We start from the raw sequence: 24270 nt of genomic DNA, 5'->3' as shown, positions 1-24270 counted from the left end.
TCTTGAAAGCAAGAGGTTTTTGCTGGACCTTATACCATACATGAGAATTAGATAGGTCAAGAGAAGCTAGAGAGAATATTCCAAGAGTGTGTGCATATGTGTATTTGCACATGCATGCATGCGCACAGGCCCTTGTGTGATGCCGAACTGGAGGCAAGCAGGGAGAAGGGCAAAAAAAAATATGAGCAGAGCTATGAGAAAGGAGTGAAACTGCTAACATTACTAGCAGCAGTAACAAACAGATCAACTTCTTTGATGGCTAAGGCAGAAGAATCCAGGGCCTTCAAGGAGGTGGAGGTGTTGAGCCTTGATATGGAAAGCTGAACCTGGTAAACGCATATTCTTGAGCAGAATATGACATGTAATTTTCTGTGACTCACAGTATATTTCCAGACCTTCCTCTCCTTCAGGGCCATCTTTACTTTGAATATGTGATTCTTATATTTGGTAAAAATGATTCCATTCATTCTTTAAAATGTTCTATTAAAGCCCAGAGTCATTTTTCTTGCCTTTAATTGTTCTCTCCTCCATTTTGCTGATGGATTGGGCTTTCTGTTTGTTTCTGTCTTGACAGGACCATGACAAATGCTTCCCAAGCTAAAGTCCCTATGTCTACTGCTGGTCAGACAAATCGAGGGGTGACTATAGTCAGTCCTTCCACTGCAGGTGGGCCTACCCAGAAGCTCCAGGGAAATGGTATGGCCGGGAGTCCCAGTGTTGTCCCCACAGCCGTGGTGTCAGCAGCTCACATCCAGACAAGTCCTCAGGCTAAGGTCTTTTTGCACATGACTGGGCAGATGACAGTCAACCAGGCCCGCAGTGCTGTGAGGACAGGTAAGGAGGAGACCAGAAAATACCAGGAAAAGGGTTGCTTGCCTAATACCAGCTCTTCCGTGGATGTCGTAGTACAGTAATGAAGAACATTAAGAAATAAGGCAGGCACAGTCTAGTCAGTGGTACTCCACATCTGCTTATTTCTGCTAAGCCTGCCCCACACATTAATTCAAGCCTGATCTACAGATTGAAAGTCTGAAAGAAATTAGGCTGATCCTAAGAATGTCAGTAGGACTTGAAAATAAGACTTCTGCAGTCAAGACCATAGGAGCTCAGGTCTCAGTGCCATTAGCCATGTGACAACATTGTATTTAGCTAACTAGTGTGCTTATTATTTCTGATGAACTTAATCTCAAGTCTGTTATAGACCCAGTGGGATCTTTTTTTTTTTTTTTAAAGATTTTATTTATTTATTTGAGAGAGAGAGACAGTGAGAGAGAGCATGAGCGAGGAGAAGGTCAGAGGGAGAAGCAGACTCTCCATGGAGCTGGGAGCCTGATGTGGGACTCGATCCTGGGACTCCGGGATCATGACCTGAGCCGAAGGCAGTCGTCCAACCAACTGAGCCACCCAGGCGTCCCGACCCAGTGGGATCTTAAATCACTTTCTTTTTCCTATAGCATTGAAAACCTACCCAAGAGTCTTGGGTAACAGTGGTGAGGTAAATTTGTCAATTCTATCATAAAAACCAAAAGAAGGAAAAATGGTTGATAAGAAAAGGGAAATAATTATATTGATTGATTGACTGAAAAGAGAATCATTTTGAAAAGGCCTAGGGGCCAACCTAATCTGACACTCTAGAGTACCATCAAAGACAGACTGTGTCCATAAATCTGTAGAAAGACCTCTCTAACTGAACAGCCTGGGGTCATAGCTGAGTTTCCAAGCTCTCTACAGACTAAAGAACTGATCTGGAAGGAAATACAGTGTCTAGGGACCCAGCTAAAATTAAGTGCTTTTAAACCAGTATACATCCATTATTTATTGTAAAAATGCAATAGTAGCCTTTCATTATGGTCTGATGTAGTGAAGTGACTCATGTTTTGGTGAGTAGCATTTGTTAGAAAGTCCAATTTTGCTGTTTTCTCTCCTGTCATCTACTAGTTGCAGCACATAACCAAGAACGCCCTACAGCAGCAGTGACACCCATCCAAGTACAGAACACCGCCTGCCTGGGTGCTACATCTGTGGGCCTGCCCCATCATCCTTTGGCCTCCCCACAACTTCCATCTCCAATGGCAGGCCCTGCCACCCACGTGGCTGCTATTAACATGGGTCGAGTCAGTGCCCCCCTGGCATGTGCTGCGGCTGCTTCACTGACCTCTGCAAACATCACCACTGCCTCTCTGGAGAGTGAGCCTGGTGGCCGGGCGGTGACCATTCTTCCTGGACTCCCCACCTCTCCTGACAGTGCTTCACTGGCCTGTGGGAACAGTTCAGCAACAAAGCCAGACAAGGATAATAAAGTAAGATCAATGTCCTATTCCTCTGCTTATGTTGTGTCCCATCCTTTCTAACTAATGAAAGGACTCATTGTTGAGCAGTCCTTCAAGTGCTTACCATGTGTGAGTCACCATGCCAGGTGCTCGATTCATGATTCTCTGCACTGAAACACCCACTAGTTGCCAGGCCTTGTATTGTATGTTTAGGAGACCACAGTGAATAAGGCTTAGTCACTTCTCGTGCAGCTTACATCTCATGGATGAATTTCCTTTACTCTTTAGTTACTCATTCTTTCATCATTGTGCTGTCCTTAATTCTTCCTATTCAGCCAGTTCTATAAAAAAAAAATTTAATATACAAAAGGGTTGAAATTGTTGATCAAAAGTGTTGATTGTGGGTTTGTTTTTTCTACAGTGTATTGATTATAATCAGCATGGATAGTTTTCCTCTTGACTTGAAATATGGCTGAAAAATTATTTTCTGAATTCATAGATCTTTAAAAAAAAAATCTCTCATTTGGGGCTGAATTTCCAAGAAAAAATTAGTGGAAAACTATGTTTGAAAGACTAACCTATGGTTGGGTTTGGAGATAGGTAGTTGGAGGCAAGGGAAATTGATGGTGAGTAATTGTGAACAGAAATGGAAGAGTGACAGTAAAGTCTGGGTAATTGTATTACAGTCAAATGAAGTAGCAGCCTGAGGAAAATCCTGTATTTTCCTCAGTATTTTGTGCATTCTCTCCTAACGTTCTAGTCCAATTCTGGGAAGCTCTAGGGTAGTCATAAACTCATAGCCACCTGGTTCAGTGGTAATGTATGTCACTCTATTTAAATGGTTACATAAGCCTGTAAATAGGGGTTTATAAGGAAATAAACTTTACAGTCTACTAAAAAGTTAATATTTAATTGTTGGGTTAACCTTAGCATTTTTTGAAAAAGATTGGTATCTGTTCAGTGTTTATAATTAACTACATTAAACTTGTACTCAAGCTGACATGTTCATCTTTGTCCATATCTTTAAAGAATTGTTTTGTAGTTCAGAATTTAAGGTTTCAGGACAGTGAGTCATTGAGAACAGGGACTCTGCAGTTCCTTCCCTCCCAGGAAAGAATTCATTGAATCACAGGCTTGAAAGGGACCTGTGCCAAGAGAATAATGGCTCTCCAAAGATGTCTACATTCCTGAGCCCTAAAGGAGAATAGGTTTCCTTCCATGGCAAAAGGTATTTTATAAAGGTCTTGAGATGAGGGGATAGTTTTACATTATCTGCGTGGGCCTCATATAATCACATGGATCTTCCTGAAAGGGAGGTAGGAGGATGGATCCACAGGAGATGTGACGTCAGAAGCAGAGATCAAAGTGATTCAAGGAAGAAGCCACAAGCCAGGAAATGCAAGCAGCTGCTTCTAGAATCTGGAAAAGACAAAGAAACAAATTCTTCCCTAGGGCTTCTGTAAGGGATGTAGCCCAGCTGTCCTAATTTTAGGACATGATTTTTTTTTTTTTTTTAAGATTTTATTTATTTATTTGACAGAGAGAGATCACACGTAGGCAGAGAGGCAGGCAGAGAGAGAGAGGAGGAAGCAGGCTCCCTGCTGAGCAGAGAGCCTGATGCGGGACTTGATCCCAGGACCCTGAGATCATGACCCGAGCTGAAGGCAGCGGCTTAACCCACTGAGCCACCCAGGCGCCCCTAGGACATGATTTTTACCACAAAATTTGTGGTAATTTGTTACAGCAGCAACTAATACAGGACCTAACAGGTTATCCTGTTGAGTCCCCATCCTTGGCAGATAGCCACTGGCCTCTGTTTGGACACCCTCATTGACCATGAATGCCCTAGCTCCAGAGTGTCCCATGCCATTTTCTTTATTTTGAGGGGCTACATAAAAATTTTTATCTTCTTTCTGTATGATACCTTGACTTATTTCAGAGTTATCTTCTTTTTTAAGGCTATATTCCTGAAGTTTTTGTCACCTCTACTTTTGTCACAGATTACAAATTTTCCTTCCTAAATTTCCTATGCCTCATTGAGTGTTCTGGATCTACCAGGGAGACTTCATTTAATACACTGTTCCAGAATTTTCCAGACAGCCCGCAAAGTGCGATATTGTCTTCTTTTTGAAAGTTAGGATTACGCATTCCCTTCTTGCCCTGCTGAGTTGACCTGATTTCAGGTTCACCAGGATTAGTCAAAGATTATTTTGTTGCATTTTAGCCCTTAATTTTCTCTCTGTGCTGGGGTGAATTCATCCTGGCAAGGAATTATTGGATCTCTAAATCCCAATCTCTTCACCCATTTCCCTCTTATCAAGGTTTGTTCTTTCTTTCTAGTCTGAAAATTTTCCTTCCCTTTCTTTCTGTGTTCTGAGAACCACCATCCATCTCAAACAGCAGGTCTGTATCTTTCCTGTTCTTGGTTCAAACCTTACCTTAAGGCTGTCCCCCCACCCCTTTATTTCAAGTTTAAGCTGTTATGGGCCACAGTATGTTCTTTCTTATGGACCCTTGATCTTTTTGTGCCGAGTCCTTTAAAAATTTGAGCCCATTAGGCCGCTCTCTGGGGGATCACATTAGTGCCTTTAGATGCCTCCTCATTTTCATCTGCAGATAATTTGCAGCTGTATGGTTAGAATTTCATTCTGGAGAGCCCTTCCATTCCTCTTGAAGTCTCTTTTCTTTTGAGTTTCAGGTCATGCATATATTTTCTTTGACTTTTAAAATCAGTTCTTTTAAACTTCAGAGTTCAAATCTGACTATAGCCAACTTCTCTTTGGGTGCTTACTTCGAAGTTTTCAATATTTCTGCTTCACGGACCGAACCTTTCCACCCCCTGCTGGTCCCCACCATTCCCCCAGTTGATCAGAATTAGATCCAAAGTGAGATTAAATGATTAACAATTCAAGGAAAAAGTACATCACAGATTCTAATTGTATAGAGACCTAGTTTTAGTTGAGACTTCCAGCAGGTATCTAGGTATTTGACAGTCCCCTTGTTACCTCTATCTGCTTTCATCATTTTGTGATCAGCATCATCCATTTACTTAAATTCTTTAGACAGTGTGTGGTGTGTCTCCCAAATGATAGCTTGTCAATTGCCCTGTCCTTTTCTCTCTACATAAATTGTCTGCAGTGAGCTACCACTGGTATTTCATGGAGATCTATAACTTTTTGATGTGCACACAGGACTACTGTGGCTCCTTGCCTAACTAAGCTATTCCTTTTGAACAATATTTTATTTGGAAGTTTTACCTCAAATGTGTTTTTGTCCTTGATTTAAAAAAAAAAAAAAAAGTGGTTTTGTCCCTGTAGCTAATTTGTCTGGTAACTGCGTTCTGTGGTTTGGTTCTGTGGTTTGATAAATAAGCATCTGAAACTCTACAATATATTTCCAAACATTATCTCTTATTTCTTATTTGAAATCCTGGACGTTTCTGCCATTGTTATTCTTCTTTCTATGGGATCCCTCATATCTTCTACAGTTATCAGTTTAACAGCTCTATCTGGACATTTTTCTAACTGCATATTCAGTTTGAAGCCCTCATTATTTAATCAGCTAGTCTCCAGATGAATTTCCCAATCCTTATGAGCTACTCGTGTGTGTGTGCCTGTGTTTTATTGTGTTTTCTTATTATAAAAAATTTTTAAATATACATATTTATTTAGAAGTGAGAGGAAAATCTAAATATTCAAATTGAAAACCTAAATATGATCCAAGATTTCAAAGACAGTCATTAATACTATAGTGTATATATACTTTTTTCCCCTCATATACCAAAATACAGTAAATATTTTTGGTATGTTATGCTTTTTTTTTTTTAATCCAGAAAATAAAATCTTTTTTCCCCACACCAATTATGTAATTGACTATTCTTATATTTTCTAAGTTTCATTAGAAGACAAATTGATACATATTAAAAATTCCAAGAGTTTGTTTGAGTAAAACGTATTCAAATCAGGCAGTGCCAAACTGAAGTGCTTAGGAGCACTCTACCAACAGGAGGCAGGGGCAAGAATTATGTAGAGGACACATCAAAGCAGAACAGAGACATTATTTGATTGGCTAGAGTTTAAGTGGCTGCCTTATTTGGGAAAGCCCAGGTGGCTGTTTGTGATTGGTTATCCTTAGGTTTTGATTTCTTAACCTGGAGGTGTTTACAAGTTTAGGTTTTGGTTTTGCTAACAGAAGCTGCTAGGACATTAAAATCACCTCAGTCTTAATAGCCTCTAATCAAATCTCTAATGGTATAATTAATTTAACAGTTTTAACCATCACATAGAGAAAGAAGAGAAACCATCTCTGAGGCCCCACTTTACTTCACCTGCTTCCATTTCCTTCCCCTACCTTCATAGTGTAATTCTTCTCTGACATTGTCATTTATTCCCATAACAGTCAGCAGTAGGTGTTGGTTCTCATGCCCTCTGCCATATCCTAGATTTGTTTCTAAAAGATAACATTTCTACAAGTGGCCCACAAAAGATCAACATTTAGTGCCTCAAAGTCCCACCCCCAAAGTCCTAGTGACTCCCTCCCTGTAGGAGCCATAGATCTTCTTCAAACAATCTGCTCTTTTAAGGACCTTTGCTCTTAATTCTTGGTTTTTTTAAGCAGAGGGTTCATCTAGTTTTTAAATACCCATTTTTGGGATGCCTGGTTAGTTCAGTAAGTAGAGCATTGACTCTTGATCTTAGGGTTGTAAGTTGGTATAAGAGATTACTTAAGAATAAAGTTTTTTAAAATAGCCATTTTCTTCTGTTCTGAACACTTATCCCAGAGTTCCTACTGATCACTTTCTTTGCTTATATGATTTCAGTTCCAGTTCTTATTTTGTTGTCAAAAACAAGTTGGTCTGTGAGCTTCGCCACTTCATTTTCTCAAGGAGAAGCCACTGTCCATGTTAAGTGATCGGAGTCCCATTCCTGCCCTTGCCAACAGCTGAGATCCGGGTATGAATAGTGTGGATATGCACACAATTCCATACAGAGTGACCTTTATGATGTGCATCCCTCAGGCAAACATACCTGCTCTTATCACTCCATCGAGTAGATGTGCTTCTAGGGATGTTGCCTGTGCTGAACTCTCCGAAGAGCAAAGGCCAGGTTCAAGTCCCACTTCCACCCCTTACTAGCAGTGTGATTTTAGGGAACCTTAGAGAGGTGTAGGCAATGAGAATAATACTTGTTCCTGTCGCATCAGCTAGGTGTTAGGAAAAAATATGGAAATCCTTATAAAAGCATTTAACAAGATTCTTGAACCTATTGGTGTTTCACATGGCCTTTCCCTTGTTCCCTGCACTTCTTTAAAAAAGCCTTTTCTGAGCCTCCCATCTCAGACCGCACTCCCTGGTCAGTCACTCTCCCCCTACCCTGCTTTATTTTTCTGCAGAGCTCCTGTACAGCAGTGTTTATGTGTGCTAGAGAATGTGAACTCCTTGTTGTCTTGTTCACTGTTGTAGTCTCAGAGCCTAACACATTGTTGGTTCATATTCAGCACTTAGTAAATATTTGTTCAAGGAATGAGTGATTATTATTAGACAATCATATGAATTAAGCTTTTGAGATCTTTTATAATGACTGATTTTGGGAAATATTACTGTGTAGATTTTTGATGACAGTGGCCTGGAAGACTGTCTCTTGCTACTTTCTTTGTACATCGGAGGGCAAGGAGAGGAATAAAGAAGACTCAGTGGGTAGAATGTGGTTAACTTTATGAATTGCTCAAATGAAATTTTTTTTTGCTTGGGAAGGAGAACTTAAGGTTTCCCATATTGTACTCATCTTCTGTGATATGACTATTCAAAATTATTTAGGTGATGTTCAGAAATTATTTTTATATATAAAAATTACACTCTTATCATCTGGTAATTATTTTCTGACCCCAATAGTTCTTTTTATGTATGAGGTGTGTTTTTAAATCATCAGATCTTCTGGAGAGAAAATCATGAGTATAAAAACATTATTCCATCTAGGAATAATTTCTTAGAAAACCAACAGGAGAACTGTTAAGGTTCCTGTTAAAAGATAATGTCCCGGGCACCTGGGTGGTTCAGTGGGTTAAGCCTCTGCCTTCGGCTCAGGTCATGATCTCAGGGTCCTGACATGGAGTCCTGCATCCAGCTCTCTGCTCAGCAGGCAGCCTGCTTCCCCCTCTCTCTCTGCCTGCCTCTCTGCCTATTTGTGATCTCTGTCTGTCAAATAAATAAATAAAATCTTTAAAAAAAAATAAAAAATAAAAGATAATGCCCCTTCTTCATTCATGCTAAAACTACATTTAAGAAATTGCTTTGCTGAAGTGTAGTCTCTATTAATTCATCTATAGTTTTCATTTCTGCTGTTGGATTTTGAAAAAACAAAGATGGTAAGTGTCTGTTTGCAAAATCCTCTCTCCAGTGGCACAGTGTTCTGCTAGTGTAGAAAACATCAGAATATGATATCAAATGCACAGTTCAGTCGAACTAGGACAGCATCTTTCCCATGTTAGCGACCCCATCTCATACCCCCACACCCTGCCACAACATCTAATCCTCTGCCTTCTGCTTCGTGGGTAGTCGGCATCAGCTGATGATGATAACACATCCCTTAGAAGTCATTAAAGCAAGCTGTATTTAATGTGCTTAATCATTTTAGATGAACCAAGTTATCTTTCTTCTTAATCATTTTAGAGACTGTTCCCTGAGTGCCATTCAGTTAACTAAATTTTTCTGAGTGCCCAGAACTGAGCTTTTAAGAAACATCTGTAGCCATGGCTTGCTGAGATTGTAATTTATCACTGGACTTGATGTTCTCAGTGGATCTGTCGGGGTCCAGGGATTAGAGTGTTCTTTCTTACATCATGGCAGGAAGAGCTGGAAGTTGTGGCTGACTGCCGCCCTTAGAAGTGTAGATATTATTCTTTCTCAGCTCATTTGTTGGCCCTCCAGACCTCAGGCTCCCTTAAGGAAGTGGCAGCAGCTTTGGCTGGCAGACGTTTGGTCAGCTCACTTCATTGGCCACTGTATAAAAGGAAATCTTTATCTCCACGGGATTTAGGAATTGCAAAATGTCCTCTCTTACTCCCTTAGCTCTGGGACTAGCTCAATCTTTTCCCTTCCTCCCAGCCGTCTCCTCTTTCAGTCTTGGCCTCTCAGCCTCAGTAGGTACAGCTCTGCACTAGGCACCGGGTGGATGAAATACAGGCACTCAGGCAGGTAGTCCAAGTGTGTAGTCTCATTTAGTGGAATGTATTAATAGCCCCTTGGAAAATGAGAAGTTAAAGGAATGAAGCAAAAGCCAGAATGGTGAGTTAAGGCCAGGCCCTGAAGAAAAATGTGGAAGAATCTTCCTCAGGCTGGGATGGGGAGAAGGGGAATTGGGATCAGATGATTGGTTCTGCTCATCTGCAGCCTGAGTTGAGCTGTACAGAAATGAATTCAATGCTCCTCACCATGCTTCCCTGTCTACTGTTTCTAACCCAAGGGTTAGTTTGTACTGTGAACAGTATTTGGTAAATGGAGCTTGCAGTTTCCTGGGATGCATTTTCCCTGGAATGCTTTTTCATCATCTGGTTAAATCATCACTTTAGGGGCGCCTGGGTGGCTCAGTGGGTTGGGCCGCTGCCTTCGGCTCAGGTCATGATCTCAGGGTCCTGGGATTGAGTCCCGCATCGGGCTCTCTGCTGAGCAGGGAGCCTGCTTCCTCCTCTCTCTCTCTGCCTGCCTCTCTGCCTGCTTGTGATCTCTCTCTGTCAAATAAATGAATGAAATCTTTTAAAAAAAAAAAAAATCATCACTTTAGTTTGTTCTTTTTTTCTGCCATTCTGTCTCTAATGGAACTGTGTTATTATGGCTTCAGACCCTTTTCCCCAAGGGATTTTTACTGAGTATGAACTAATAATCTCAAGAAAAATTCCTCAGTGTTCTGTCTTTTGGTAGGTACCTCAGAATTCTACTTCCCTTTTAGTGGACCTTAATGGTTCCAGTTTGAGTTTGCCTATAGAGTTTTCTAACAAATTTTTTATGAAATGTTTTATTTTCAAGCAATGTTTCCATTTAGAGATCTTTATGATGTCATTGACACCTTAGTAAAATGATGTAAAATGATTATTTTCTATGCTTCGTTATCAGAAGGAACATTGACGCAGGTTTTGGAAATGAAAAAATGTTAGCTCTAGATCTGGTTTTCCTAGCAGAGCAAAGAACCAAAGTGTCAAAGAGATAAAGATTCAAGAGATGGTTTTTGTAGCATAAGATTGCTGGGGGAAAAAATTCTTTTCTACATTTGCTTGCAAAGAGACATAAAAATGTTTTTGATTATATATACTTTTGATTATATATACTGAAGCTTTATATAAAATCTTGTGGCATTTTGGCTTTCTAATCCAAGAGATTCTTGCATAATCGAAATGGTTTGACTTCTGTCATTATTGGCTTACTAAATTTCCTCAAGGTGGTGACACGCGAGAATTGCTTTAGTCCTTAACCCTGATCAAGACCTCACTACCTGTAATGATAAGAATCAGGTCTGTGGGGACACCTGGCTGGCTTAGTTGGTTAAGTGTCTGCCTTCAGCTCAGCCCCACACTGGGCTCCCTACTTCACGGGGACCCTGCTTCTCCCTCTGCCTGCCACTCCTTCTCCTTGTGTATGCTTTCTCTCTCTCTCTGACAAATGAATAAATAAAATCTTTAAAAAAAAAAAAGCTGAAAAAAATAGAATCAAGTATTTGGATGGAGAGTAAAATGCTGTAATGTTTAATTCAGCATGTAAGAATTAGAGGTAAGATAGTCATTTAAGAAATTAAATCAATAATCACAAATTTCCATTTTGCCCTAAAATGTCCAGTTCTGCCTTCACCAAGCCTGAGATGTATCTTGGTGAGTTTTTCTTTTACTTCTTTTTTGTCTGCTTAGTCCACCTCAGAGAAGATAGTGATGAACATTGGAGGATCCAAAACAAGCAAAAACAGGCAGAAGGGAAAAGAAAGAGAGGCAAAAGATTGGGTTAATATCATACAGAATTTGGGAGCTAGATCACAAATAACCAGATATCCTCAGAAATAAATTTTAATTCAAAGATCAAACCAGGGGCGCCTGACTGCTTCAGTAGGTAGAGCATGCTACTGTTGATCTTGGCATTGTGAATGTTGGGTGTAGAGATACTTAAAAATCTTTAAAAAAAAAAAATCATCAAACCCAAAAATAAAAACTGTAACACCCTATCACAATTACAATAACAACAGTACTGTCCGTCTCTAATTAATGTACTTTTTTTTTTTCCTAGAAAGAAAAAAAGGGTTTGTTGAAGTTGCTTTCCGGCGCTTCCACCAAACGTAAGCCTCGAGCATCTCCTCCAGCCTCCCCCACCCTGGAAGTGGAGCTTGGTGGCTGCGAGTTGCCTCTGCAGGGAGCGGTGGGTCCTGAGCTGCCGCTAGGGGGCGCCCACGGCAGGGCCGGCTCCTGCCCCACAGACGGGGAAGGCCCAGCTGCCCTTGTGGCCCAGGATGCCCTTCATCGGAAGACAAGCTCTCTGGACTCCGCTGTTCCCATCGCTCCACCGCCTCGTCAGCCATGTTCGTCCCTGGGCCCTGTTATGAATGAGTCTAGGCCTCTGGTTTGTGAGAGGTGAGTTCACTGTTGTTTCCGGAGAAAACGGAGAAATGCCTAGCAAACGTTATGCTGGAGTACTTATTGACGTTAGGATACTTTTCCACAACCCCCGATTTTTTTTTAACTGAATTTATAGTAACAGTCAAGCTCTGGCTGTCTTTTACTATTTGCTGTGTTTCTTCTATGGGTTAGGCCTCCAACCCTCTTTGTGTTTATTTTCCCCAGACAACCACTTCAGAATTGTATCCAGATGAAACTTGTTAACCCCTGGATTTTGGTTTGCATCTTCCTTCTTGCCACTCTTCCATCGCCAGCAACTGCTCCCTCCGTTTATCCTTTGCCTTTTTTATTAAACGTTGACATCATTATCTGCTAGTTGTCTAGGAGATTCTGCCAACTAAGAGAATTCTCTTTTTATTCTTCCTGAGCTAGGAGAGTGTGGCTCGGTTCTCATTGACATGAACCCCTCTTGACACAGTGACTTGGTTTGGTTCTGCTTGGAACTAGGAGCCCTGTCTTAGTGATCTCACCTTCAGTAATGATTACAGATGGGAACAGATCTTTTTTGTACAACCAGTGGAGTTCTAGGAGTTACACTGGCAAAAACTATGTATGAATTAAGACAAATATCTGCTAGGGTTACATGAATTTAAAAAGCACTCTTGGTGGGCCAGGAAAGCATGAAGTACACTAAAAATAGCGGACAGTTTATACATAATGCATCAATAAATAAACATTTATTTTTAAAAGTGCCATCTGTTTTATTATTTCTGTAAGCTTTATTCCCTTTGTACCTCCATTTTATAAATAACACAAATTTCTAATTTGTGAAGGTTTTGCATTTTGGGTAGCATTTTCAGTTACTGATTTGGAGTCTTGACTATAAAATGTTAAACTTTAAAAAGACTTAACTTCACCTCAGATCTGTATTTCAGATGGACATTTGTGCCCAACAAAATATGAGGCCTTCATTTGTATAATTTCGGGGCATACCTTTTTACCAAAAAATAAACCCAAACAAAAAAACTTCAAACAACCTATATGCAATAAGTACAAAGTACACAGTTTATTTATTTTCACAGTGAAAATAGTGAGGTGAAATAATTTTCTGTAGTTCTAATCCTTATAAAACCAGTTGTGATATGAGACATTACCTTAAAAAGGGTTCGTCCTCCACAAATAAAATCATTCTGTCTTTCCCCTCATCTGTTGTACTCCTAGTAAAGCTTTGAAATTTGGTCCTGGATTCACTTAATCCTTTATTCTGAGAGTCAGCCTTTTTTTCCTGCAGTATTACTCCGCTTTCCAGGGATAGAGCCTTCTGTCCCTGGAGTTAGTCCAGGGACTTGTTTACTTTCTTTTGGTCACAAAGGCTCCTTCTTTCCTTCCCACCCCCAGACATTGATCTGCAGTTTTTCCCTCATGCCCTGAGTCTCTCTCCTCTTTTCCCTGTCATTTGTGGTGTTTGTGTGACTGTTCTGAGTGATAGTTCATTTTGCCCAGCCTCTCCCTAGGCACTGGGTCTGGCACTGCTGCCGCCCTCCCCCATTATGCATTCCTTTTCACTTGCCAGATGTCCTCAGTCTCTGTGGCTTCTGCATTCCAGCCCTTTCCTCTTAGAGGAGCTCATTTCATACAGTAGGCTCCTGCTGTTCAGTGCATCTGAAAAGAAGAAATTGCTTATAGGCAGGTGTTGGTGGTTCAGGCAGCAAGGGGATGCACATCAGATAGGGAACATGGAGAATTTAAGGACGGAACAGATGGGCATGGGCACTCTGGAATTCTCTGGCAGGTTTTTCATATAACCATTTCAATTTTTACAAGTGGAAAAGGGCTCTTTGGAGAAGATTTTTGCTTGAGTTCATATTTTTACAATCCATATGTTCAGTGGAATATTAAATATAATAGCTAGCCTAACTTTTCACAGCCCCTTTGCCTTCATACAATGATGGTGGTAGTATTTATTTAACTTGTATTCTTAGGTCTGCCTGACTATAAAAACAATAGGGGAAATGTGTGGAAACAAGTAGTGTAGGAAAACAACTTATGATCCACTGGGAATGAAATTTTTTGGTTAGTAGAAAGCTACCAAGTATATCATTTAGGGATTATCTGTTTTGATATTTCAACATTTTTAATACAATAAAAAGTACTTCTTGCTAAAAATGAAGGGAAGAATAACTTTCACATCAGTATGATTCAGAGTATTTCAGGATCTTAGATTCCTTGATTCACAATGTAAATAGCAGCAGCTCCTGCTCTGGCAAAGTACAGAAGCCTGGGGTTCTTCTGGTGAAATTTTTACTGATAAAATTTTGTAGAAGTAGTTCTGATTGCATAGTATTGGTACAGTATGAGATAGGATTCCTGCACAGTTTATAATGAGAGCAAGCATAAAATTTCCCCTCAAATCATGACTCTGTCCCATAAATCTAAAGTAAAAGAATGTGAGTAGGGCAGCCAGTGCCTTCAGTGGAAAGAAGCATTCACGTGAGATAAAGACTTAAGCAGTTTCACAGTAAGAAAGGATGAACCTTGAGGTGTATTGCTGGGTCTTGGTGTTAGCTGAGACAGTTCTCTGAGGAACAAAAGGATCCTTTTGTGTTTGTTAGAGAGGCTGTGGAAAACAAACAAGCAGTGCTCCATCCTGGAGGCAGAAAATGTCTAACTGATTATAGCAGAAATAATAGAATAAATATCTTGGGCTCTATTTTAGGTAATGGAGAAAAATAATTAGGAAATTGGAAAGAGAAAATAGAAATAAAATATTTCAGAAAGGACGACAGTAGAAGAAAGTATATGTGACAGGCTTTTCTTTTTTTCCCCTCTACTGAAAAAGAATAGATAAGGGCTTAAGGAGACACAGCATATCATCTCTGTGTGTATTTTGAAGATTAAGAATTAAACTGATAACCACATACCTATAAACCCATGCCCTAAACTGGAAAAGAACCTATGATCTTTGATCAGGGATTAAACTAGAACACTGGGAGACACAAATTGGATAGAGACAGATTTACAGAAAGTCAGTTGGGTTTAACCAGCATGATTAATTTGAGGTAGTGACAATGAACCCACTGGGTGAAGCAATGGATATAAATTACTTGGACTTCAGGCAGAGCTACAAAGTGAACTAGTGAACTAGTATGGTTTTGCCAGTGAAATACTTAATTGGGTATTAGATTGCTGTAGCAACTGGCAGAAAGCAGTGCAGATTATTTACCCAGACCAGGGTGATGGACAGGGTGCGTCCCAGAGCCACAAGGGGTCCAATTTGGGCTGTACCAGGAGAGATTAGAAACAACAAAAAAAATGTATGAATTGGAGAGAGTGCAAGAGAGGCCAGAAAAATAAAGGACATCGATAATTTATACAAATAAAAGATTGAAGGTGCTCATTTAGGTGGAAGACTGAATCATAGCCCAAGTCAGGAAGATTGGCAGTAAGGTATCAGTGAAGCTTCTTTGTATAGCAAGCCTCTGTTTCTTGAATTCCACCCTGGTAACTGTCACAAAAACTGAGGGTCACAAAGACACCAAGAAGCAGAGGCCCATTCAGCGCCAAGGCTGTGAGCCATGCTGTATACCTCCCACTGCTTCCCAGGTGCTCTGTTCGAAGACATACTTTACAACAACCAAGGGACCACTCTAGCTTTTGACATTTTTTCATTTTTCTTTATTTCCCCTAATCTTTACATTATTTTTTATTCACTCACTTACTCATTTATCCTATTTTTAAATTATAGTAAAATATACATAAAGTTTACCATTTTTTAAGGTAAAAATCAGTGATGTTAAGTACATTCATATTGTTGAATAAGCATCAACACTATACATTTGTAAAACTTTGTTATTCCAAACTGAAACTCTGCACCCATTAAACAGTAAGCCCCCATTCCCTCCTCGGCAATCCTTGACAACCACCACTCTACTTTGCTGTCTCTATGAGACTATTCTGGGTACCTCAGACATGGAACTGTATGATATTTGTCCTGTTGTGTATGGCCTATTTCACTTAGCATAATGTTCTCAAGGTCCTTCCATGTTTTAGCATTTGTCAAATTACATTCCTTTCTAGGGAGCTTTGCACCTCTTAAAAAACAGTTTTACTATATGTTGTGCCTTTTGTTTTGTCACTCAACATGCTTTTTAAGAATTATCACAAGGGACACCTAGATAGCTCAGTAGTTTAAGTGTCTGACTCTTGATTTTGGCGCAGGTCACAATCTCGTGAGTCATGAGATCAAGCCCTGCATTGGGCTCCGTGCTGAGCATGGAGTGCTTAAGATTCTCTTTCTCCCTCTCCTTTTGCACCTCTCCCCCACTTACATTCTCTCTCTCTAAGAAAAAAGGGGGGAGGAATTATCATGAACTATGCTAAGTGATATGAGGCATTTAAAGTGAATTTACCATTCTGTCACCCCTCAAGCAGCTTGTGGTTTGGGAAAATAAATTAGGGATACAGATGGTAACACTGCAATGTACATTGTGCTGAGTGCCATAAGAAATGTACATGAGGCCTCTGGGATCTGAGTGAGCATGAATTTACTTCCAGCCATGGGGCTAGAGAAGATTTTGCAGGGGCAAATTAGAACTGGCCTGTGGGAGGCTGATCAGGTATGGATGGGCAGAGGCATCCTCGCAGGGAACTCCCAACAGAAGGAACCACATGGGCCAAGGATTGGAGAGGTAAAAGCCATGTACTCCAGTTTAGAGGCATGTTTGATACCCTCCTGGAGAGCACTATAGATAAACATAGAAAGAAAGATGAAGGTCAGATCACTGAGGGCTTCACATACCAGGCTGAGGATTAACCTTATTCATAGGCACTGGAAGCCAGTAATGATTTTTGAGCAATAGATAACTACAGGTACAGTTGTGGGTACCTGGGTGGCTCAGTTGGTTAGGCATCTGCCTTCAGCTCAGGTCCTGATCCCAGAGTGCTGGGATCAAGCCCCATATCAGGCTCCCTGCTCAGTAGGGAGTCTGCTTCTCCCCCTATTTCTGCCCCTACCCCTGCTCCTTTTCTCTCTCGCTTACTCACTCTCTCTCTCTCAAGTAAATAAGCAAAATCTAAAACAAAAACAAAAACCCTACAAATAGAGTTCCCAGTTAAGAAAGAGTCTGGGGGGGGGGCGCCTGGGTGGCTCAGTGGGTTAAGCCGCTGCCTTCAGCTCAGGTCATGATCTCAGGGTCCTGGGATCAAGTCCCGCATCGGGCTCTCTGCTCAGCAGGGAGCCTGCTTCCCTCTCTCTCTCTGCCTGCCTCTCCGCCTACTTGTGATTTCTCTCTGTAAATAAATAAATAAAATCTTTAAAAAAAAAAAAAAGAAAAGAAAAGAAAGAGTCTGGGGGCACCTGGATGGCTCAGTGGGTTAAGCCTCTGCCTTCAGCTCAGGTCATGGTCTCAGGGTCCTGGGATAGAGCCCCGCATTGGGCTCTCTGCTCAACAGGAAGTCTGTTTCCCCCCTCTCTCTCTGCTTGCCCCTCTCCCTGCTTGTGATCTGTCAAATAAAATCTTTAAAAAAAAAAAAAAAAAGAAAGAAAGAAAGAGTCCATCAGTTCTGTGTAGAACGGAATGGGGGCAGAATAGATGGAGGCAGGGAGGATAGGTCAATTACTTGACCTATAGGTGGAAGGTCATGAGTTTGTCCACCAGGATTGGTGGCAGCAACAATGAAGAGTAGATGATGAAGTGCAGGTTTTGAAAGTGGGATTAGCAGGTCCCATGGAGGTTCTGAGCTTCAGAACTTCCCCAAAGCCCCACTCAAATAAAGGCAAGCATAATCCAAGTGAGGCAGTGGAGGAACAGATGTGAAGGGCCTCCGCAGCTGCGTCTTACATCTGTTTGTTGGTCTGTAAACATTCCACTTTCCATGCCTGAGATAGTTGGCCAGTTGTGCCCAGAATTTGGCCTTAAGAGTCTATGTTAGAAATGTGTGCAAACTACCTCACAGGGCTTAATGCCAAGATCGGAGCTGGAAGACTGCTGAGTGGAGTCTGTTACCACTGCACCTGGTAGTCTTCATACAATCAGGACTGTGTCACAGTTTCCATTATGCACATGGTTTCTTGTTCCACCCCCCCTAGAGGTTTATAACTTAGCAATGAAAATTTGCTCCCAATGGGAACTTGGCAGGAAGATTATGTTCTTAGCCCAGCAGCAGTTCTAGTTCAAAAAATTTTTGACAAAATTGGTTTAGTGCATTTTATAAATGTAAATATTAATCTAATTCAAGTTTTTCAAGAACTATTTTTATTCCATTTCACCTTTAAGGCAGCTCACAGAGAACTGATGGGGAATAATTTCATGAGAGATCTACTCTGAATGCGATCTGAGTCACTTGTATGCTTCTTTCCAGACTTAAAAAGCTTTGCTCAAATTTTAACTTGCATCAAATGGCAACTTGTTACATTGCTTTTTACATGAATTTTTAGCAGGTTGGCATCAGACTTGAGAAATCTCATCTGGATCCCTTCCTTTAGATAAGTCTATGATGAAATTATTTATTCTGCTTTTAAAGATAGCAGAGAAGGAATTCCAAAACCTAACTTTACCATTCCTAAGTTTTAAGTCTCATTATCAGACATTCCTTCTTTAGGCTGTGGCCTAAGTCTGCTTCCTGGGTAAAGGTGGCCAGTGACTTCCTGGCCCATTCTTCACCTCCTTGAAGCACCAGACCCTTGCCTGCTTTTGCCTAAGTCATATGGTCACATTGGGAGCTAGCATTTGGGAGTATAAACTCTGTAACAGACACCATGCTAAGCATCACACTTAAATCTTACTCCATTACATGACAACCTGTTTAAGTTACAGCAATCTCTTTCTACAGATAAGGAAACTGAGACTGAGAGAGCAGAGATAATTAGCCCAAAGTTAAGCCACTCCAAATGACCTTTAAGGCTATGGCAACCCCTAGCCCAGAGCTTCACACACAGTGCCTTTGCACCCAGTGCCATGCCTTCTTCCTCAGTTCATGCATGATTGAACCCCGAGCTTTTTGGGTTCAGTGGGTTCAACATTTTAATTCTTTCTTAGAAATAAGTCAACCTCCATGCTTTACTACCTTGCTTCAGACCATGGAGGATCATTTGGTTTTTGTGCCCAGAACAGCTCAGGAACTGTTTGGACACTCACTCTACTTTTTCAGAGATGCCTTTTTTTTTTTTTTTTTTTTTTTAATAGAGTAATAGTCTGGTGTTCTTGCTATGGTCCTTTTTAATAAGAGTTCTAGTTTTTATGAGATGGAGGTTGGTGAAGCTAGTGATCTTCTTAAAGGATTGGGCCCTAATGGGTTTCATAACTTAAGGGCAGTTCTCTAGAATTTGTTGTGACTATCGATATGTAAGCTATACCATTCTTTACTTACAGTCAAGAGTGGGTCCTATTCGGCTACAAGCTTGTTTTCTGACTTTAAGAACCAAAAGAAAATAGAAACTGAAAATCATCTTTATGACTGAATACCACATAACAGCAAATGGAGAAAGATATATGTTCACATTTTTTTAAATCATAGATTAAAAAAAGATAATATTTTAGTTATCTTTTACCATGTGACAGATTTCTCCTAAAATTGAGTGGCTTAAAGCAACAATAAACATTTGTTACCCCACAGCTTCTGTGGGTTGGGAACTTGGGAGTGGCTTATCTGGATGGTTTCAGCTTGGGATATTTCCTGAGGTTGCAGTCAGATATCAGCCTGAGCTGTTGTCACCTAAAGGCTTGGCCAGGGCTGGGGGACTCTCTCTCTTCTAAGTGACTTCTTCACATCACTATTGGCTACTTAGTTGGCTTTTAGAAAGAGACCTTGGTTAGGGGCTCCTGGGTGGCTCGGTAGGCTGAGCATCAAGCTCTTGGTTTTGACTCAGGTCATGATTTTGCAGTTGGATCCATGCTCAGCGGGGAGTTTGCTTCAGATTCTCTCTCCTTCTACCCCTCCCAACCCTCTCTCTCTCTCAAATAAATAAAATTTAAAAAAAAAAAAGGAGGAAAGAAAGAAAGAGACCTCAGTTACCCACCATGTGATCCTTTCCATAGGGATGTAAAGTTCTTTCACAACATGGCAGCCAATTTTTCCCAGCATAATCTAGCCTCAGAAATCACACAATTAGTTTTACAGTATTTTTTTGGTCACATAGACCATTCCTGTGATTGTGTGAGGAGATCACACAAGAGTATGAATACCAGGAGACAACAGCCACTGGGGCCATTTTGGAGGCCAAGACATCGACACCTTTCCCCCACCCCCTTTGACTGGGAAAAGCAAGAGAGGAGTAAAGGAGAGCGATAATGCTGGAAAAATAGAAAGATAAAAGAACATGGGGCATAAAAACCTTAATCTATCTTCCGTGGCTGTTAATCTTAATTTCACAGAAGGAGACTAAGGAGAAAGGAAGAAGGGAGATACAGATAGTAATTAAACCAATAAGGCTCCTGGGATTCTTGAGTGATAATTAACACCTTTTCTCACTAATATCAGAATTGAAAACCAATGGAGAAAGAGACACTGTTATCAGATTAATGGAGATCAGAATGTCAACCTCATTACTGGTGGTGATGGACTGAATTTGTGGTTATGGTCCTCCCCTCCGTATTTAGACCTTAGGACAGCCTGCCCAAGGGAGAATTTGGGTATATAAGGCAGATGAACTTCCTTGGAATTGCTGCCTCTCGTCCATGTCAAACCGGAGTTTAAGGGACACAGAGAGACAGACTTCCAGATCCATTTCAAGGCGGCAGACCTGATCCCTGACCATTTCCTGCGTCCAGTGTGAAAACAGATCAGAGCCCACTCAGCCTGGAGGCAGGTAGTTCAGAGAGGCCTGAACCCACCTACTAAACTGCTTCTTCTAGTCTCACCAATCAAATAAATTCACTCTTTTCTTCTTGGAGAAGATAGAAGGACAGGGCATTTCCTTCTAGGAAATGGAATATAATTTTCTCTGTGGGAGGAGACAAGAATACTGTGAAGGTCACTCAAACCAGTCTGTGTCACGGACAGTGAGCTGTTAAACACATCCAAACTATTAAAACCAATCTCTACAAAACAGAGAATAGTTGTATTTTGAGTTGTTTTACAAATGTTACTTTTCCTATTCTGTTTGTTTAAAGCTGTGTTAGACCAGTAGTACACCATTTTTAAATTTTATTTTATTTGTACTACTTTGAGTGGCTTTAACTAAAATATATCTCTTATTTTCTAGGCACAGAGTGGTGGTTTCCTATCCTCCTCAGAGTGAGGCAGAGCTTGAACTTAAAGAAGGAGATATTGTGTTTGTTCATAAAAAGCGAGAAGATGGCTGGTTCAAAGGCACGTTACAACGTAATGGGAAAACTGGCCTTTTCCCAGGAAGCTTTGTGGAAAACATCTGAGGAGACTAACCTTGTGAAGGCTGGAAGTCACATCACACAACAAAATAGCACAAAGCAGTTGGAAAGAGCACATTTGTGGACTTCCAGATGGTCAGGAGATGAGCAAAGGATTGGTGTGTGACCCCAGTGACCCCAGCACGGTTAGGCCAGCCAACAGCGTGAAGAAGGCAATGTGTGTATATGTGGGTCCTGTCATTCCGGATTCTGGTGTGTAAGGTGTGCCTTGTACTGTCTGATTTACTATACAGAAAAACCTTTTTTAAAAAGATATATAGCTAAAATGGACAATTGTTTACAAGGCTTAACTAATTTATTTGCTTTTTTAAACTTGAATTTTTCTTGTAATAGATAAATTCTTTGGATTTTGATTTTAAGAAATTATTAATTTATGAAATGATAGGTAAGGAGAAGCTGGATTATCTCCTGTTGAGAGCAAGAGATTCTTTTTGACATAGAATGAACCTCCTCCCCTTACCTGTGTTAGTTTTTGCATCTTTAAGCCAGAAATGCCAGTTCTCTAATTTGGTTTTCCTCTTCAGGAAATCAAAACATATAACTCAATCAGTATCAATAAAGGCCTGGGGTAGGGAGACAGAAACTTGAGAGAAAAGAAGTTTGTGATTCTGTCTTTCTGGTTTGGTCAGGAACCACTGTAAGACCTAGTCCTCAATATAATTTTGTAGGTTTTTAATTTCCCTAGAATGAAGTCAGTGAAGTGATAAGGAAAAATAAAGCACAACCCTTGAACAAAAGTGTATTCAGAAATATAGTTTTATAACAGAAGGAGCTCAATTCATTGGTTGGACATTGGAAAAATGGAAGTTGTACTCCTGTCTGAGAATGGCTATGAAATGTAATTGCCCATTTTTACCCCAAGTGATATGCATGCCCAGGACACAATAAAACATTTGTGAGATTGTGGTGGTAAGTGATGCCCTCGTGCTGAAGTCAAAGGCTGTAAGAAACACTGTGAAAAGTTTACATTTATCCATTGTGATTCTTTTCCCACCGTCTTGCATGTGTTACTGGATTCCCACAGTAATAGAGACTGTGCATGGTATGTATATTTCATTGCAATTTCCTGTTGAGGTTAGTTTGTGCTCAGAAGTGACCAGTGCAGGAGGTATAAAATAAAGTGTTCTTTTCACTCCTCACCAAGGTCTCTGGGTGTACTCCCTCCCCTCCTGGCTAACGCATCCATCAGCCATTATACAAGTCATTAGTGAAAATGTTCCTTTCTGTCCTCCCAGCTGACTGATATAAAGGATGAGCCAGGAGACTGCTTCTGTGACAGTTCCCTTGCGGCTCTGGTAGGCCTTGCTCCAGTGAAAGTGCCCACACCTTACAATTGTGGCAGGATCCAGCTGTGCCCGTCTTTTTATATCCATTCTTTGATGTCATTGACCTCTTCTCCCCATTACATTCCGGTGCCACGCAGTCGTGGGTCTGGGTAGTCCTAAAAACAAAAGGAGGGAAGACAGCCTGGTAGTGAATGAAATTGTTGCTACAGTTTTCTTGTGGAAAACAAAAACAAAAACAAACATACAAAAAACCTTTTTCATTTTTTACTCTTGAGAATTACAAATGGGAAATAGAAACATGAACTGTAAAGTCTTCTTGCAATAGCAAGAGGTTTCATGGTCTTAAAAAGATATTATGTGGTTGAAAATGAAATCATTCCTAAATTAACTTTTTTTTTATATAAAACACTGTACATTATGTTCCTGTGTGTTGAATTTTTTAAAAAATACTTGGATATTCATGTAATATATAAAGGTTTGGTGAAATGAGCTTTAGTTAGGAAAAAAGCTGACATCAGCTTTCATCTGTGTAAGTTGACACCAATGTGTCATAATATTCTTTATTTTGGGAAATTAGTGTATTTTATAAAAATTTTAAAAAGTAAAAAGACTACTACAGCTTAAGATAATTTTTTACCTGTCTTTTCTCCATATTTTAAGCTATGTGATTGAAGTACCTCTGTTAATAGTTTCCTGCTATGAAGTTGGTTAAAATTTCATCTGTTAATAGATCACTTAGATAATATAATGTATGGGTTTTCTATTCGTTTTTTGGAGACAGTAGATGGAGATTTTGTAACAAGGGCTTGTTACACAGCGATATGGCAATGATAAAATTGCAATTTATCATTCCTTTTCGTGTTAATAATTTGAAGACTGGAGAAAAGGTTCAAGATTAAAATTTGATGTTCAATCATTATGTGTCCCTTGCATGAATCCTTAAAATTTTTCTTTTTTTTTTTAACCTGAGACATGTTTGACGTAATTTCTACTTCATAAAAATTTTTTGCATATACCTCAAACAGAAGATGTCTACAATAATCAATTTAGTGTTTATGATACATTTTTACCTCTCCAACTAACAAACCTTCTTTGGTTACTTCCTCAGGAAGTCTAAAGCCTTCTTAAAAGAGTTTGTGGAAGATGGGACTGGGGAGGGAGACAAAACATAAGGGACTCTTAATCCCGGGAAATAAACTGAGGGTTGCTGGGCGGTGGGGGTAGGGAAGCAATAGGGTGTCTGGGTGATGGACATTGGGGAAGGTATGTGCTATGGTGAGTGCTGTGAATTGTTTAAGTCTGATAATTCACAGACCTGTACCACTGAAGCAAATAATACATTATATGTTATTTAAAAAAAAGCCTGTGGAGTTTTACCACGTCTGTTCCCCTCCCCCCCTTCATGGCCACTAAAATATCTGGTGGCCACTAGAGGTTGTTTCTTTTCTTTTTTTAAAGATTTATTTAGTTAGTTATTTAACAGACAGAGATGACAAGTAGGCAGAGAAGCAGGCAGAGAGAGAGAGAGTGGAAGCAGGCTCCCTTCTGATGCAGGGTTCCATTCCAGTACCCTGGGATCATGACCTGAGCTGAAGGCAGAGGCTTTAACCCACTGAGCCACCCAGGAGCCCCTAGAGGTTGTTTCTTAGCCACAGAAAGAAGTACTAGACCTATAACCCAACTGCATGAGTGTGGGAAAGTGTGGGAACATCATCTTTAAATGCAATGATTTTATTCTTC

At 40.4% G+C, this 24270-nt stretch overlaps 1 protein-coding gene across 1 annotated transcript in view; it reads left to right on the top strand.

The window, feature by feature from the left end:
• Nucleotides 1–23446, top strand: part of SH3RF1 (SH3 domain containing ring finger 1) — a 191262-nt gene extending 167816 nt beyond the window's left edge. Inside the window, exons 9-12 of the mRNA XM_044224825.1 lie at nt 575–834; nt 1939–2300; nt 11533–11873; nt 21061–23446. Coding sequence (XP_044080760.1) covers nt 575–834; nt 1939–2300; nt 11533–11873; nt 21061–21229 — 1132 coding nt within the window. The 3' untranslated portion in view covers nt 21230–23446. The remainder of the gene's footprint in view (nt 1–574; nt 835–1938; nt 2301–11532; nt 11874–21060) is intronic.
• The last annotated feature ends 824 nt before the right edge of the window (nt 23447–24270 follow it).

This window comes from Neovison vison, chromosome 11 (assembly GCF_020171115.1).
Source record: "Neovison vison isolate M4711 chromosome 11, ASM_NN_V1, whole genome shotgun sequence".
NCBI classification, from domain to species: domain Eukaryota; kingdom Metazoa; phylum Chordata; class Mammalia; order Carnivora; family Mustelidae; genus Neogale; species Neogale vison.
The sequence above is the reverse complement of the archived record's forward strand: the minus strand, read 5'-3'. Positions and strand labels throughout refer to the sequence as shown.